Source organism: Boleophthalmus pectinirostris, unplaced genomic scaffold, assembly GCF_026225935.1.
Source record: "Boleophthalmus pectinirostris isolate CB_2022bp ecotype Guang Dong unplaced genomic scaffold, ASM2622593v1 HiC_scaffold_10, whole genome shotgun sequence".
NCBI lineage: Eukaryota > Metazoa > Chordata > Actinopteri > Gobiiformes > Gobiidae > Boleophthalmus > Boleophthalmus pectinirostris.
In genome coordinates, this window is record NW_026570971.1 from 14779001 (window position 1) to 14795966 (window position 16966).

At 40.6% G+C, this 16966-nt stretch overlaps 3 protein-coding genes across 3 annotated transcripts in view; 2 read left to right on the forward strand and 1 right to left on the reverse strand.

Moving 5' to 3' along the window:
* Positions 1-127: 127 nt before the first annotated feature.
* Positions 128-5888, reverse strand: plk4 (polo-like kinase 4 (Drosophila)). The gene is made up of 15 exons (XM_020919339.2): positions 5563-5888; positions 4599-4694; positions 4248-4343; positions 3961-4075; positions 2875-3829; positions 2722-2801; positions 2097-2428; positions 1913-2017; positions 1719-1821; positions 1496-1645; positions 1174-1402; positions 993-1092; positions 698-823; positions 509-615; positions 128-432 (listed from the first exon to the last, which is right to left on the reverse strand). Exons 1-15 carry the CDS (start codon positions 5590-5592, stop codon positions 321-323), a joined length of 2736 nt encoding a protein of 911 aa, XP_020774998.1. The 5' UTR covers positions 5593-5888; the 3' UTR covers positions 128-320.
* A 793-nt stretch (positions 5889-6681) lies between these two features.
* On the forward strand, positions 6682-10464 carry chmp3 (charged multivesicular body protein 3). Its single transcript, XM_020919623.2, has 6 exons — positions 6682-6838; positions 7187-7247; positions 7397-7576; positions 7659-7780; positions 7966-8080; positions 9272-10464. The coding sequence occupies exons 1-6, from the start codon at positions 6794-6796 to the stop codon at positions 9412-9414; spliced, it is 666 nt and encodes a 221-aa protein (XP_020775282.1). The 5' UTR covers positions 6682-6793; the 3' UTR covers positions 9415-10464.
* A 140-nt stretch (positions 10465-10604) lies between these two features.
* zfyve28 (zinc finger, FYVE domain containing 28) overlaps positions 10605-16966 on the forward strand; it is a 12768-nt gene continuing 6406 nt past the window's right edge. The window contains exons 1-7 of the mRNA XM_055160934.1: positions 10605-11447; positions 12549-12621; positions 12693-12769; positions 12892-13012; positions 13799-13912; positions 14572-14734; positions 16518-16789. Of these exons, the coding sequence (XP_055016909.1) occupies positions 11416-11447; positions 12549-12621; positions 12693-12769; positions 12892-13012; positions 13799-13912; positions 14572-14734; positions 16518-16789 (852 nt within the window). The 5' untranslated portion in view covers positions 10605-11415. The remainder of the gene's footprint in view (positions 11448-12548; positions 12622-12692; positions 12770-12891; positions 13013-13798; positions 13913-14571; positions 14735-16517; positions 16790-16966) is intronic.

Sequence of the window (16966 nt, forward strand, 5' to 3'; positions counted from 1 at the left end):
TTCCATATTATTTGTCAAATCATAACATGGCACTACGCACTTTAATATTTTCAGAAATGTTACGATAAAATAAAAATTAGACAGCAGCTTTTCTCTATTCACAGGAGATATTTATTCCCTCAACAATGTGAAGAAATAAGTTCATGAAAGAAAAGACAAACTCATACAAACGTCCCAATTAAGCATCTATACAAAGTCTTAATAAAAATAAAATCTTTTCATAATCTTAGTCTTCTGTACATGTAAAAAAACAGATATTTACAACAGACAAAGTTTCTACTGCTACAATGAGTGCTATGGAGTTCCTGTCAGTGCTGAGGCTAGCGCTGGTGTAGCTGCTGTGAGGTGGGGTTGGCGAGCAGTCCCAAGATGGTGGACAAACAGTGAAGCTTCTCTTTTACATGTTCAGGCAATTTCTCATTTTCTCTGTACCTTGAGGAAAAAAAAAACATGTTAAAATAAGTACTGCAAATATGAAAGGATGTGTCAGCGTTTAAAAAAGACGTACTTAGTAACTCTGCCCTCTGGAGATGTGTAGCTGATACAGGAAACACCGGCCTGTACCACGAGCTGAGAACCATCGTTGAACTGCACCCACACCTCTCCACTGGTCAACTTCGAGGAAATATAAATAATGCTCTAATTAATATTCTCAAGTAGCCATTTGTTTCACATTACTCAGGCGCTGCTGACGTACTTGTGAGGCCCAGCCAACATTCGGCACAAATATGGACTTGACTACTTTCCCTGCGTTGTGCTGAGGTGGAGAATGTTTCTTGTTCACACTCGTGGTTGTGAAGTCAGAGCCGTCATAAGAGATCATCTGCAGGGAAAAAGAAAATGAAAGGGGGAAAAAGTTAATAGATGCAAAATATTGTTAGAATATAAGGATTTTCCCCAAGATCAACGACAGCTTATTCTATTAAAACATAAATATTTAGCATTCAGTAGTAGAACATTAGACAGTGGAGTGAAAAATAAATGAAACTTACTGATGGGTTTATTTGCGGAGCTTGTGGAGGGGAAGCTGACTCAGGAGTTGGCTGAGAGGGGAGTGCAGGGGAGCTCTGAGAATTGGGGTTGGCTGGTCTTCTGCAGATATAAAAGTATAATGGAGTGTAATTTCAGTACACATCATGACAACATTAGTATTTGGAGCAGCGTTTGTCGTACCTGCCGATGGTGATGGGGAAGAAGGGGACCTTGTGGGTGCCCCTCTGCTCCTCTGCAGTGATGGCCGCCTCCAGAGACAGACACATGCTGTGGCCCTGGTCTGACAGCTCCACGTACCTGCGGCTGTCAGTGCTCAGCCCGCCGAGCCCCACCTCCCCCTTCACTGTGTACGACTTCCCACCTCGCTCCACCACCTGCAGCAGCTCCGAGGACTTGTGGGTCTTTGCTCCTGTATGTCACGCACACAAGTGGATTTCAGAGATGCCCTCATGGTGAAAAGTAAAAATTTTAAATTAAGAATTTTATGTGTGATTTTCCTCACCATCATAAAAGCAAACCTCCACATCTGCGTTCGGGGAGTTCTCCATTAGCATCACTTTGGCGTACTTTGTGTAGAGGGTGACCTTTGGAGTCTTGGATTTCACTAAGTGCACAAACTTGGATGCATACTGATATTTCTTCCAGTATTTTTCTAAGTAGAAATGACAACAGCTAGTGAGATGAAGCTCAAAGTCCTTTTCAGCACGATTTCAGTGTTCATTTACCAGGAAGGTCATCATAGCTGCAGATGAGAATGTTCTCTGGAGGAGCAGGAGGATGGTCGAGGACTGGGAAACCCTTCCCATCATTAGGCTGATAAATAGTTACCTTTCGGTGTAAATATAAAGGGAGTTTAATGCAATGTCTACCAGTGCAATCAAATGAATATGGTTATAATAATAAGCTATATAAAACTCACCATTGACCCATCACTGGAGATTCTGAGCACCTCTTTAACCCTCTCCTGACCGCTGACATGTTTCAACAGTTCCATACACACTTCCCCAGTGTCTAGGATGCTCACCTGCAGCACAAAAGAGCCTCATTTAATGATATTGCATTTTTTTACCACAGAGACCCAAGAGTCCAGAGGCGTCTCTCACAACAGCGTTCTTCGTTTTCTGTCTGATGGGCTTGAGTCTGGTGGCTGACAGTGGAGGCACAATGTCTCGAAGTGTTTTCTTGTCTTTCTCCACAGTGGGCTTTAGCGCGTGGGGCGGGGGTGCTCGGCTATGCAGGGGAAGGAGCTCCAGCCCTGGGTTGTTCTCCCTGTACACATCTGGGTTCTGGTGCTGGGAGAAAGGTGAGGTGTGGTTCCCTCCTCTGCCTGAGGGGGCATCAGTCCAAGAGTTGTGAACTCCTAATGGCCCCCTTCCACTGTGAAAACTGCCTCCACTGCTGTGTGCACTAGTGTCTGTGGCTCTCAGGCCAGAACCTAAAAAAGAAATAGATTTTTTTTTCCAAATATTGTTTACATTATATTATAAGCTGCAAGAATAGTCCTATTCCAAACATGTAGATCCAACTAACCAGTACACATGACTTCTTAATCAGTTACAAGCAAATTAACTAAAACATGCCAGAAAGTAAAACTATAATATGATATGATGATATAGGAAATAATCAGAAAATTTGTACTCTCATCATGTTTTTTTATTGTTTTTGGTTAGCACTGCCATCTAGTGGTTAGTTTTTGCATTCAGTTATATTTTTAAAAAAGAATTTTACCATCTTTGCTGAGCCAGTTTGGGTCTTGAAATTGGATGCTTGGAACAGGAGCACATTCTGTGGGTAGAGAATATGCGGTACTGCATACCACAGGGCAAGGATTAGACTTATGACCACATAACACAAAGCATAGAGTAGCAGAGGAAGACTTACGTGACCGACTGCTTGACTGGTGGAGAGGGGAGTCTTCTGTCCTCTTCTGGATATGGGTGACTGGAGGACATAGGAAACAGAGGTCTTCCATAGTCGCTCAGGTTTTCCTCAGAGTGGCAACGACCCAGATCACAGCGATTGGAGCTTTGGGAGAGGGCAGTAGAGGCAGAGCGCTCTGAAGAGTGAGCCCTCCGCAAGTAATGAGTCTGTGCAGTGTCCCCCTGCCCTCTGCTCCTGCCCTCTCTTTCAAACCTGTCAGGATTCTGCTGCTGCCACGCCTCTGTGCTGGTGAAGGCGGAGGGTTGGCGGAGGAGAATGGGAGCCATGCGGTTGGGCAGAGCAGAGCCAATCACATGTCTGGCTTTCTTGTGCAGGCGACTGTTGCTGCTGGTTGAAGTGGAGGACAGATATGCGGTGGAGATTGTGGCGATGCCACTGTCCAGGGAGCCCTCCTCATCCAGACTGAGTTCTTTAGTGCGGGACAGGAGGCTGTGGGTCATGAAGGGGTGATCCAACACTGCAGACAGACTAGGCCTCTGAGCAGGGTCCCTCTGCAGCAGCTGATGGATCAGGTCCTGAGCCTCCACAGACACATGGGTGGGCATCTCATACTCCCCCAGAACCACCTTAGACAGAGTGTGTTTGACTGTATCAGTATCAAAGGGAGGGCGCCCCATGAGGAAGGCATAGAACATGCACCCAAGGGACCAAACGTCAGACTCCAGTCCGTGGGCACTGCGGGTGGCCACTTCAGGGGAGATGTAATTGGGCGTCCCACACATAGTGAAGTGCTTCTCATTGGGCAGCTTGAGCTGTGTGGCCAGGCCAAAGTCTGCAATCTTAATGTTCATGGTAGAGGTCAGAAGAAGGTTGGACAGCGTAAGATCCCGGTGGAGAATACCATGGGTGTGTAAATACAGCATTCCTCTAACAATCTGATTCATGAAGTGCCTCGCTGAAAAAAAGACATTTAAAAAGGTATGTTACAAATATCTACTAATAAGTAATTACTATGACCACAAAATATACAGGCAATCCCAGCCCAGAAATAGTGGACCGAAACATAACATGTGAATCAAACATTACCTTCATCTTCAGAAAAAGGAGTCTTTCGGTCTTTGAGATACCGGCTCATCTCGCCAAGGTGACACATCTCCAGCACCAAGTACACATAGTTACTGTCTTCAAAGTAGTTGTACAGCTTTGAAGAGAAGAACAAATGATTAAACTTTTATGCCCTGATTTATGTAATAATTGCTACGTAGAGTCATTAAAGGGACTAAAACACAATTTAGGTTTATGAATGAAATGAGGGATACTAATATCTTTCGCCATAGAAAAAAAGCTGTTGACTTTTTATTGAGCACCATTACCTCCAGTACTGACGGATGCTTCAGTCGACAATGAATCTCCACCTCATTTGTGACCCGCTGGACCATGCCAGCTTTGTGCATGGCCTTTTTGTCAATCTGCAGATGGAAACCACACAGATAATTACATGTTCACAGAATCAACAGGTGGATGATCTTTTCTGTATCATAATAGCCAATCTGTTGCCCCAAGAAGGCAGCCCATTTGGGAATTAAATTTGATAAATGAAGACGCACAGGGAGTGTTAATTATAATGTTTCTAATATAACGGTCACAGACAGGGTCACAGGTGCTTGCCAGGGTTAGCATAGGCCATAATTATACAGTAGAATTGACAGTTTAAGTGTTCTTACCGTTTTAATCGCAACCTCCAGACCAGTCTTGGCTGACTTTGCCCGATATACACACGCAAAAGAACCCTTTCCAAGAAGAGTGAGGACTTTAAAATCCTGCAGAGGAAAGAAATCAAGTAAACTACAGCTCCATACAAGAAAACAAGAGTGCGAAAACACTCCTAATACCTCTATGCAGACTTCAGGTGAAATAAACAAACCAGGGTCTACATTTCTGCAGACTTGTAAATCCGGAGAGACATTTTGAAAATAGTATTGTAATATGTTAAAGGGAGTCCCTCCAGGCTGCGACATCCTGGGAGTGCGTTAAACGAAGACACCACAGCCGCTAACGACTTCACTTTGTACAATCATTTATTACCACAACAACCAACAACAATCTACAGCACCTGACGCTGTCATCTGTCCAACTTAAGCCCAGATATCCCGGCTCTTCTCCCGCCGTAGGGACACTTGTGTCTGTCTCTAGGCAGCGGTAACGCAAACTAAAGCACCTATAAGAAGCATCAGTGACAAGGGCCCAGAGACTGAATAAACGGTCTATGCAAGGGCCACACAGAAGAGAGCGGACAGTGCAGCTATAATATAAAGCTAAAATATAAATACTGTCTACTATCATTATTATAGAAAATAAAGCCATTTGTGTTTGAGTCTCTTCTAGACTATTGTGAAACTCAGATACAGTGGTGTAATTAATACTAGCCAAAGCAGCACATCCAGTATGTGGACACGTTTATATTACACAACACAACATTAACTAGCTTAACTTAATGGTTAATTAACCAAGAATGTGTTAATGCAACACAAAACCAGCGTCTGCACATTACGCCTGAGTTGTATAACAACAGGCTGTTTTGTTTTCGACGCGTCTTTCAGGTCAGTATGAAGTATTATAGATCCACGGGTCAGCGGAAAAGGCTAAAAGTTAGCTTTTGGCTAGCGTTAGCTAAACAAAGGAACTCACCTCAATTTTATCGCCAATGGCCACACTCATCTTGGCGAATCAGGTGGGTGCAAACTTCATATTCATCCGCCGCATGTGCTCATTGAAAATCCATGCATGTGTATGAAGAGTGCTTTAAACTAAAGTGTCCGTGTTTTTACCCTCCAAAAGTTTTGTCATTTCTTCCATTTTAAAAATATGCGCCGTTACTCACGCGCCTGCGTGCGTGTTACGTCACATGACAACAACACACGCCCACGCGCCTCCGCCCTTCCCATGGATCTTTTAAAATAACGTATTATGCATGGATCCATAATGGTATTATGGTAGTACATGTACTAGTATACGGTTTACATTTTATTAACCTCTGGTAGCTAAATAAGGTATAAAATCAGACTGCCACGAACAATAGATTTGTCTCTAAATAAAACTTACATTCCACCAGTTAAACAGAGACTCCAATAATGCTGGAAAGTAAATTTCATCTCTGAAGTTCTACCAGTTTGCTAGTTCATGGAGCCCCAATATTCACATCATTTCACTGTTCCCCCCATATATTATGGTTTCCAGAATATACGTATATGATCCATCGGGGCCACTCCCTTCAGACAATTTGGATCTGAAGGGATTTTCCTGGTTACATAATTGTCAAATAAAAATATATGACAGCCTTGAAGTAAAATAAATCAAATGTGTTCCTTCATTATTTGAAACTGGATCTATAATGCATCATTTGCATGCATCTTTTCCTTTACACTTTTGACAAGTGCTTTGCATCATTTACGTCAGTCCTCAGTCACACTACCGTATACTTATTTTCACCTATAGCTGCCCATCTGGCAGAGCATCAAAGGTGTGGCGGGGTTCGATCACAAATCCCACATGTGTCATAAACACGACAGTTGACAGCTTTTAACTGCTAACTTCTAGTTAGAGGGCAAACATTTTTATTACCTGAGCTCTGCTTCCTCATCAGGCCTTTTCCAACAGAAACTATTTTTAAAATTTGTGTTATAGGGGAAAAAGAGAAAACAGGACAGCAGGATGCAACATAGTGACTTCTTATAAAATGGAACCTTTTAAACATGTGCATGTTCTTGTAATGACAAGGAGGTGTATTTGCTCACTCATAGACCGTCTGATGTACCATACTGAAGAAGAACACGCATGCGCACAAGAAACCAGGAAGTGGAATAAACAACACAAGCTACTTTTAGCCATTTAGCTTGACTTGTGGCGAGTAAACAACACTATGGGCCTGTTCGGAAGAACGCCTGACAAAGCTCCAAAGGAGATGGTAAAGACTTTTTGTTGATAGCTAAATCCGATCATGAAATGTCACGTCATGAAGATACAATCACAACATTTCTGGCTTTCCAGCCTTGCTATGGTTAGCCGTCAGTTCAGTTTGTTGACAGTTCCAAGTTAGTCAATAAACTGCCCTGCTGCTGTGATACTAATTCTATAAACAGGATTGTTACCGAATACATGGTTTATAAACGTGATTTTAGTTTTGCGTCTTCGTTTGTAACCTACTTGGGTGGTGGGCTACATGAGAACAGCTGAACCCAGCCCGCATGACATCACAACATAAGTATGGGTGAGATCATAAAGAGCGATTAAGATCCTTTTTATTCCCACACAGGTGAATGAGTGGTCCGGGAAAATTCGAAAGGAAATGCGAGTAATTGACAGACAAATTCGGGGTAAGGCTGCAATGATTAATACATCGTTTACATTTAATATATTAGTACTAACAATTAAACCGGTACTTGTTCTTAAAGCTCAATGTATATTTATGACATTTGTTTATTAAAGAACACTGTATATGACATAATGTTGTAATATTTCCCAGATATTCAAAGAGAGCAAGAAAAGGTTAAAAGATCTATCAAAGAAGCTGCCAAAAAGGGAGAGAAGGATGTGTGTATAATTCTTGCAAAAGAAATTATTCAGTCTAAGCGAGCAGTTACAAAGCTTTATGCATCTAAAGCTCATATGAACTCAGTGCAACTCAGCATGAAGAATCAACTGGGTAAGTAAAATATCTTTGACAGTCTTTATAGTGTTCTTATGCAGATTTTAAGGGTTGCTTCTTTTTCTTTTGTTGCTTCTAGCTTTGGTACGTGTCTCCGGATCCCTTCAGAAGAGCACTGAGGTCATGAAAGCCATGCAGAGTCTGATCAAAGTCCCGGAGATTCAAGCCACAATGAGAGAGCTGTCAAAGGAGATGTTGAAGGTTTGCACATTTCTAAAGATATAATAATAAAATGAATGGTTTGTTGCACTTCCTGAAATAACTAGAGACAAATTGTTTTGGGATTTTTTTGGGTGCCGCAAACCTATAAACACCTATGTTCATGTACTTTGAACTGATCTTAATTAAACATACAGTATGAACCTTTCCAATGTGTTTTGACCTAGGCGGGTATTATTGAAGAAATGCTTGAAGACACATTTGAAAGCATGGAAGATGGGGAAGACATGGAGGAAGCAGCAGAGGAGGAAGTTGACAAGATTCTTTTTGAAATTACAGCCGGTAATAATTGATATCCATTAGGGCGATATATCGATATTTTTAATATATCGATATTTTTTAAAAACTCGATATGAATTCTGACATATCGTATATATCGATATAATGCTTATATTCAATTTAGATTTCACCACTTCACTTGTTTGTCTTCTCTGTCGCCGCCCGCGCGCCCCCGCCTCCCTGATTTTCTTCGCTCGTGTCTCATTCACTCCTCACTATCGCGGTGAACGCCGAAAGTTGCTGCCAGTGAAAAGCTTCTAGCGCCACGAAACTTTTCCACCATTTACAGACAAGGCCACCAGCAGCACATCCTCATATTCCACCGAGTCGTGTCCTTTAGTCCAAAAGAAGTTGAACCACAAGAGCGGCACGTGCGCTGTTTATGCAAATTAGCCATGCGCTTTTTAAGTTTGGTTTCTGTAAAACGTAAACAAGTCTGCGCAAAGATGCAAAAAAATAAAATAAAAATAACATAAAATAATTAACACTATAATCTCAAACGGGCTGATGTGGCTCTTGAGTCGTTATGCTATATATCTTGTAAAGTTTAGTAATGTAAATTCTATTTATGCAGAAGATTTTAATTAATAATCTGTTGCAATGTCACTTGTACAAAAGTTTGGAAACGTTGGGTTTGATCTGCAGTGGATTGTGGGAAACCTCATAGCTCCTTACTGCTGGATAGGAACATGGATCTGTTAAAATAAGGAACATCCTGAGCTTCTTCTGTTAAAAGAGTTCATGGTTCTGGTTCTGGTCTGGATAACAGAGTTAATGCAAAGATGAGCTTGAGTTGAGTTGTTTTATTTATGAATGAAACAAAGGAAATAGGTTTTATTTCTTTTATTTTACAGTTAAATTATTATTTATGTAATTAGGGTTTTTTGTAATCTTAAATGTTCCTATATGAACTGCCTACCTCTTACACTTAAATTTTTAAAAAAAGGACCTTGTGGAATTTGGCATATTTGTTTTTGCATTTTTTCGTTTTAGGGGATTATTTTTTCCTGTACAGATACTGAGATATATATCGTATATCGAGATATAGCAAAATATATCGAGATATATTTTTGATCCATATCGCCCAGCCCTAATATCCATTTATATTTACATTTCTGTAATTTAGTCAAATAGAGTGGCCAGTTCTGACTTTTTTTTGGCCAGAAAGTTCTAATAGTTGAATTTGTGTTCTAGGTGCCCTTGGTAAAGCACCCAGCAAAGTCACAGATGAACTTCCTGAAATGCCTGCTGGAGCTGGAGCTGCCGCAGCCTCAGACGCTGAATCTGAAGAAGACATTGAAGAGATGCAGTCCAGACTGGCAGCTTTGAGGAGCTAAGGTGACTCTAGATTTCACCCCTTGTGCTCACAACATCAAAGACAATTCTGATGCAGGATTAAAACACTTTAATCTTTTCTTCTTTTCTTACAATCATATGGGGGTACAGAACTATCTGCTTTAAAACATGCACTCATGCATTTTGCTTTCTGAGTCATGGTTCTGGTAAAACAGAAGGTAGAAGGTGTGTATAATGTAATATGTATGAAAAACCTGCTGTGCCTAATGTGCTGTATTGTTTTGAGAGGCTTGTCAAGTGTACAATTTACAGTGCTGTGCAGAAGTGCTTACACTCACATTCTGCATTTCTTAGATCTATACTCCTCATACATTACAAAGATATACAAATCAGTGTAATGGGGAAAAAAATACTGCTTACATAAATTATAAATAATCATTAATAGAAGGTTTTAGTATAACAAATATTCCAAAATGTCATAAATCCAGAAGAATGTTAGCTGTTTGCACTGCACTGTAATTATGAAGATGCATAACATAAAAACTAAACAATATGTGCCAAGTCAAACCCTGTTGTTGGACTCACAGAAGTAGGTTTTCACTTCTAATGTAAGTGCACAGAATTGCACGAAGATAATATCCCAATTTAACTGAAATAAGTAATTGGAATATAAAGTGTAGAGTTTTTTGTTTGTCACGCAATTCAAACTCAATTTTTGTTTGTCACACAGTTCTACGCTGCATGTCTCTTATCACTGTCAGTGTGTCCACGTCAGAAATACTGATGTTTACTTGTATTCAGTCTTTTTAATGGTGATGGTTGAGTTAGTTTTACCTTTATATACATGCAGCAACAAAAAAAACTGCTTTATTGCGTCCTTCTGAAAAACGCTGCATTGTGCTTTGTCCATCTAAAACATAACCCATTTAACATTTTTAATTATTATTTTTTGTTTCAGTTTGTACAGAAGGCTTCAAGTAGTGTAGAACCTCCATATTGTGGTTTATAAGTTGTATGTTGATGGTAATAAACATATTGAATATATAAGACATATTTTTCTGAAGCTTTAGTAAAGTGAATCTTTTAAAGTGTATTGTGGTTTTATTTTGTCTGAGCTTCACACATTTTTAAACTGCACACCCTATCTTGTATTCCTTCATTCTAAACCTCAGTCTGTCTTTTGGTGCTTGTTTGCAGTGAAGTGATTCCCTAGGTTCAGTGCTGACTGTAGGATTAGATTACCTGAGGTCACACTCTCTTGCTCCTTTTGTTCTGTTGTAACCATACCGCGCCTGTGTACCTGGTGCTGGGCTCTTGCATGTAGGCCATGGGTCTCAGCAGCACTGAGGGGCAGCTGCTCTCAGATGACCACAGGCACACAAGCGTCTCATAAAGGCTCCTGCAATGAATGCTCCATGATAACATTTGTTATCTGTGTTTTGAGCTTTGAACGTGTAGCAAAAAATCCAATCTGGCAGTATTTATACAAGATAAGAGTTACAATGATCAATCAATTTGATTTTTACAAGTATCAGTGTAAGCCATGGGTTCCAAGGGGGGTTGCCAGGGGTTCAAACCATGATGCAATTTAAATACATGACGGAAATAGGAGTAAAACCTAGCCCCTTAACCAAAAAAAAAAAAAAGAGTCCAAGGGTATTGGGGGAGCACTGTTTGACATTTAACTGCAACCAACCATCTCAAAAAGTAAGTGTTTTAAGTGGACAACCAATTATGCAATAAGGAACAGCCTGCCAAACCTCAAGCAAATAGTAGCCTATAGCTTCACTGTCACCTGTAGGCCTGACCAATATGCTATATTTCACTGAAGGACACTTGGGTTATCAGGTGTTTAATCCTTCTTACTTGGCATCTCCCTCTTTGTGCTACACAACACTGCCATCTATGGACTGTTCTTGGACTTGTCTGTTATCCATCAGGGTCGCGCCTGTGTGCGTCTGGACGCACTGCCTTGGACGCGCCTGTCATTTGGAGGAAACTCCTCCCAACAGACAGCGCGTCCTGTCGCCTTTTCCAGCGCAATGGTCTCCTGGATTATCTCTAGACTTGTGGTGTAAGTCATTTTATGTTCTATTATTTTAAACGGCGGTATTATTATTATTAAAGCATGTAGGGTTTGCAGATCATCGCGGTGTGTTTTGCCGTGCTCGATGTTCTCGCGTTATAGCCCTCTGTAAACCTCCGCAATGAATCTATTTAGTGTGCTACGTGTAACTGAGACCAGTATCTATTAATTTTTGACTAAAGCTCGTTAAGATTCTACAGAAGGTGCTTTGACATAGGAGCCACGGCCACCCTGGTGTAATGGGTACCGTATCAGTGTAGGCTGCCATACCCAGTGACAGGCAGCATTCTTTGTGCTTATCAGGAGGCTTTTTGACAGACAAAGAAGTGACCTGATCGGATAAATATTCTATGAACATGTGCTGGCACATTGTAAAGAAGCCGCTCTTTTTAGTGCCTCCTTTCTCTTTGTAAACGGCGCATAACAGAGCGCAAGATGCTCCCGTAGGCTTCTTGTTTATGTACCATACTTGAAAATACAAAAGGGATGGGTCACACTTCTCAGGTTACAGACAAAGAATTGTTTTGGTTAATAACACGATTTGAGTTCAAGGCCTAAAAAAGTGTATATAAATGTATATATAATAATAGACAACAGCTGTTATCGTAAGTTATGGTTATTTTTACCCTCACAAAGTATGAATCAGCACAACAGATCGTGTGGCCTATGCTCACACCAGCCCAAATCTCAAAATAGTGAGCTTTTACATTTGGATTGGGGTGTACAATTACAGATGGCGTGCTGCTGTTAGCTGTATTGAGTTTTTGGTGGAAAGGAAAGACATAAAATTGTCCCTTTGGTGCTTTGGGGCATTGGTTGTCCAGTCTTGAGTTCTGTACTGTGGAGTGGCCAAGGCAATGCAACACGATGTGGGTCAGTAACTTGAGCAGGTCGCACTCACAGCTGTTGCTTGGCTGAGGTTCTTGTCTCTCTGGTCACTTTAAAGACACAGGTGTCACTCCCAAATAGAAAAGACTCGACAAATGCTCAGGTTTGAATCAAGAGCAACACCAAAATGAGACAACGGCTACTACAAACAAGCTTAACCACATATATGAATATGTCGTTTACTTTTCTTTTGTCCCACAGACTTGTCTTTGGCACACTGTATCCAGCTTATTCATCTTATAAAGCTGTGAAGTCGAAAGATGTCAAAGAATATGTGAGTTTTAACAATTCCTTGTCCATTAATTTACAGAACTTCATAAAAACTGACATTGTTTTCTTGTGTAGGTAAAATGGATGATGTACTGGATAATATACGCTCTATTTACAACTGTAGAAGCCTTCACAGACACTTTTGTATGTTGGTAAGTCACTATAGGGTTTTTGATATTGTTCTAATGTTTTCTGTATTGGTGATATGTTACTTAATATTCCTTATGGGCAAAAAGCAGATAACTAGCTGGTCTGTTTTTCCTTTTTATTCCAGGCTTCCTTTCTACTATGAGCTCAAGATAGCCTTTGTAGTGTGGTTATTGTCGCCATACACAAAAGGCTCCAGCGTATTGTACAGGAAGTTCGTTCATCCCACGCTTTCCTCCAAAGAAAAGGTGAAATGCCATCCTGTGTCTGTCTGTTGACTTCCTGTGATGTGCTTCTAGGGAAGGAAAAAGTGGAGCTAGGTGAAAACACTACTGGACCTAAGTTACTGTGCTGTTGTGACTAATGCAATTTTAGTCCAACATATTTGCACTACAAGGGGGTCTTTGTGCCATGTCCGTTGTCCAGGTATACATTTTCAGCTTTAGTTGAGAAGGATAGAACATGTCATTCCTTATCGTCTACCAATTTGTACAAGTATGCATTATGTAAGTTTTCTGGTGGGAGATCTGCCCACAGTTTGAAACCATTGAGATGTCATTGTTTTGCCTAGAATGTTCCACAGCATTTTGTTAAACTTGTCATAAACATAATTTGAGCGGGGTCACCTCTCTACAGAACTGATCTGGAAGTTGGCCGGGTTGTGTCACCCGCTTGTGTCCATCATGGAAATAGATATGTTTAATGGCATACTCTGGAATATTCTGGGCAAAGCAATTCCAGCTCTATGGAGATGAGCAGCAGCAAACCCTTTATCTAGTGCACTGTTTAAACTGAAGACTTGACAATATTATCATGGCAGTAACCCCCAGGAACTATATTATTACATTATTTGTGCCTGTGGAATCTAATCTCCTAGAAAGTTAGTATTGTCAAAGGTATTTAATAAGTGGTGTCTTTACATGTGAATATTAGACATAAAACCAGTGGATAGAGACTTTTCACAATAATTGTAATCTTATACACATTAAAAAATGTTACACGTCCTTGTATAACCTTTCTGCCTTATTTTTCAGGACATCGATGAGTACATCTGCCAAGCAAAAGACAAAAGCTATGACACACTGGTGCACTTTGGGAGGAAAGGACTCAATGTAGCAGCCACAGCAGCAGTCATGGCTGCCACAAAGGTACTGCTGACTCCCACTTCTGACCTGACTACAGAAAACAGTGAGCACAACGCCAGCATTAGCTTGAACAGGAATTCGGGAACATTAGCTCAGACTGGGCCCACTGAACAGGTCAGCATGTCATTAACATTCAAAGGTGGCCAAAGAGTAGCCTAAAACATTGTTCAAATAGTACCATTACTTCAAAATAAAATGAATTGGGTGAAACAGCAAAAAAGTGGTTCAAGAAACAATCAAGTAAGGGCAAAAGCCTTTAATAGTAATTTTAAGAGTCTGTCTGGCTGTTAATGTATTTAAAGGACAAAATATTCAATAATGCACTGAATGAGATATTTTTTAAAGGAAATACAAAAAATGGGAGGTTAAGAGCTAAACTAATTATAGTGTCTGAATTAAATGTAATTATTTAGTACAAAGCAATCATTCAATATTATGAAAGCATTAACATCATGATTTGTTTGTCAACCATAATTATGACTATATTATCTCATCTGGTTTGACAACATGGAAGATTGTCTGTAAATATTTACCACTATTAAATTGCTTTTTTCAAATTTCATGTATCTACTTTTGCTGTTGACTGCTCCATGTTACAGACTGAACACACAAAGATGTATTTAACTTTGCTGATGACTTCCTTTGGTTTACTGTGCATCTAGGGCCAGGGCGTGCTGTCGGACAGGCTCAGGAGTTTTAGCATGCACGACCTCTCCACCCTCCAGTCAGACCCGGATCCCCCACACTCCAGCCCCACACAGCCCTCATCAGCAGCTCAACACCGGACTAGAAGCATGATGCGCAGCAAATCAGAGAGCCACAAAGGTACCTGCCACTCAACGGGGTATCAATAAAACTAGAGGATACATTGCATTGGAAACCTATAATAACAGAGATCCAGTACCAACATCCTTGTACTGTCTTTAAAGTTACACTCAATTCTACTGAAAACTAATAGGGACATAATTTTTATACCAATTTCTTTTAAAAATTAAAAATAAAAAAAAATTGCCACTGCCACTTGTAGTTGCCCTATTATATTTATATTATTTCCATGTTCAATGTGAAAAGATCTTGAAAAATCAACTTTCCTAACATAAACCTTTTTGATTTTTCTATTTTAGGTAAATAGAACAGTTATCACTGGCTATGTATATTGTATTGACATGCAAACATACTGTAATTCTTATTTTCATTATCAGGATGAATATTCATTTTCATAATTCAATGAAAATAGGTCCTGACAGCTGGAGCTCACTGCACTACAGGCGCTCCAAAACAACCATTATTTGTTCATTTTAAGTCTTAAAATAAATGACATTCTTGGCCCTGTTTGTAGATTATTTACCATTTGAATAGTGCTCTTTCTAATCTATAGTCACAAGATGGCTGCCTCAATTGCCAACAGTGTCCTTGGTTCCTCTAGCTTTATTATGCCTTATTGCCTACAACCCTTTTCCTTTTTACAGACTATTTTTACAGTGTACAGTACTTTTCAGTCTATGGACACAGGAACTAGCCTCTCTGTGCTGTTTGACCTGGGACTCTGTGCTTTGTGAGTTAGGACGCACCTCTGGGTCCACCCTTACTGCTGCCACAACAGTCCTGTGATCAAACTCACATGCAGTCATCAGAACTTCCCCTTCTATATTCAGCATCACTGAAGAATCACTATTTGTTCTTTTCATGTGATTCTATTTTCCTTCAGCGTATCAGCAGATATGTTGTGATTTATAAATACTAGAAAACTTCAAACTGGTCCTCATTAAAATTACATAACACAGCCTCAAACTCAAGCCGTTGCTGTTTCTATTCTCAGTTAGATGAAAAACTGTCTAAACAGATGCACCAGGCAGGGGGGCATGAATTTCAATAATAGGGACAAATTGAAGAATTTCATAAGCATCCATTCGGTGTGTACTGAAAAATCAGATGATCAAGTGCTGAAGACAAATCATTCAATCTATATTTATAGAGTCCTTTACAACCCTCAAGGTGACCAAAGTGCTTTCCAATAAACTCAACATAATATAAAAACATGCAAAACATTAAGCAATGAAATAAAGCAAATTGGGCGAAGTGTCACTGCATTACTGTGTTGAAAGCCAGTAGATGTATTGCGAGTCTGGATTTAAACAGTCCAAAGTCTGTAATGGTGTGCATATCGGGGGCCGATGAATTTTGAAAACAACATTTTCAGGCATGAACATTTACTCTTTCATTTTGTTTTGACCACATTAGTTTACCCCTCTTGCATAATCATCCTGCACAGATGTGAACAGTCAGAAAATAATCAGTAATTATTTACATCAGATGAAACTGTTTACGTGACAAGCGGGTGATAATGATCAGATTTTTGGTGTGCAGGCTATTTGTTTCCAGTATAACTACTGTTTTGTACACAAAATCATGCAATTGAAAAAGAGACAGAAGTAAATATATATCATAAATAATATATTATAACATTACTTCAGTAACAGTGACATCAGTGAGGTCTGACCATGACAGCACATTTCCATAGTTGTGAATAATGTCAGGCTCATAGCCAGTGTTTGTTTTGGAGTCAGCCAGTGTGGTTTTGTGGTTGACGCGTATCTCCTCGGTGCAGGACAGGAGGAGGATATGGCAGATTATGAGCTGGTGGGGCTGGATCCATGGAGGTCCAAGGAGATCCTGTCCCAGCATGCCTTAGACAGAGAACCCCCGAGCGACAGAGCATCCTTTACCTTCTCCCTCACCCCCCAGTCCTCTGCCCCGTCCACACCTTCTCCGCCCCCCTCTCCCCCTGCGGCGCCTGAGCACCCTGAGGAGCTGAGCAGACAGGTCCCCGAAGCATCTAGCTCCCCACAGCTTAGGCTCAGTAGGAGGAAGGCCCCAGAGGTACTGTCAACTGCTGCCCCAATCCTAACCTCCCCCTCCAGAGAGTGTCCTCACCTATTCACTGTGTGTGTGCTGAGCTGATCATCGCGCGTCAGTGCCTTTGCAACTGTGGCGCGTTGAGCTTCTAACGTATTGTTTACTGACAAACTCAAACATGCATCTGCTCTATTATGTAAT

Excerpts from the sequence above, each read along its gene's own strand:
- plk4 (XM_020919339.2), bottom strand. The coding sequence starts at position 5,592 with ATGAGTGTGGCCATTGGCGATAAAATTGAG. Across the intron at positions 824-992 it reads CTCCGCAAATAAACCCATCA|ATGATCTCTTATGACGGCTC; the intron begins GTAAGTTTCATT and ends TTTTCCCTGCAG. Across the intron at positions 433-508 it reads CCAGAGGGCAGAGTTACTAA|GTACAGAGAAAATGAGAAAT; the intron begins GTACGTCTTTTT and ends TTTTTCCTCAAG.
- chmp3 (XM_020919623.2), top strand. The coding sequence starts at position 6,794 with ATGGGCCTGTTCGGAAGAACGCCTGACAAAGCTCCAAAGGAGATG. Across the intron at positions 6,839-7,186 it reads ACAAAGCTCCAAAGGAGATG|GTGAATGAGTGGTCCGGGAA; the intron begins GTAAAGACTTTT and ends ATTCCCACACAG. Across the intron at positions 8,081-9,271 it reads TCTTTTTGAAATTACAGCCG|GTGCCCTTGGTAAAGCACCC; the intron begins GTAATAATTGAT and ends TTTGTGTTCTAG.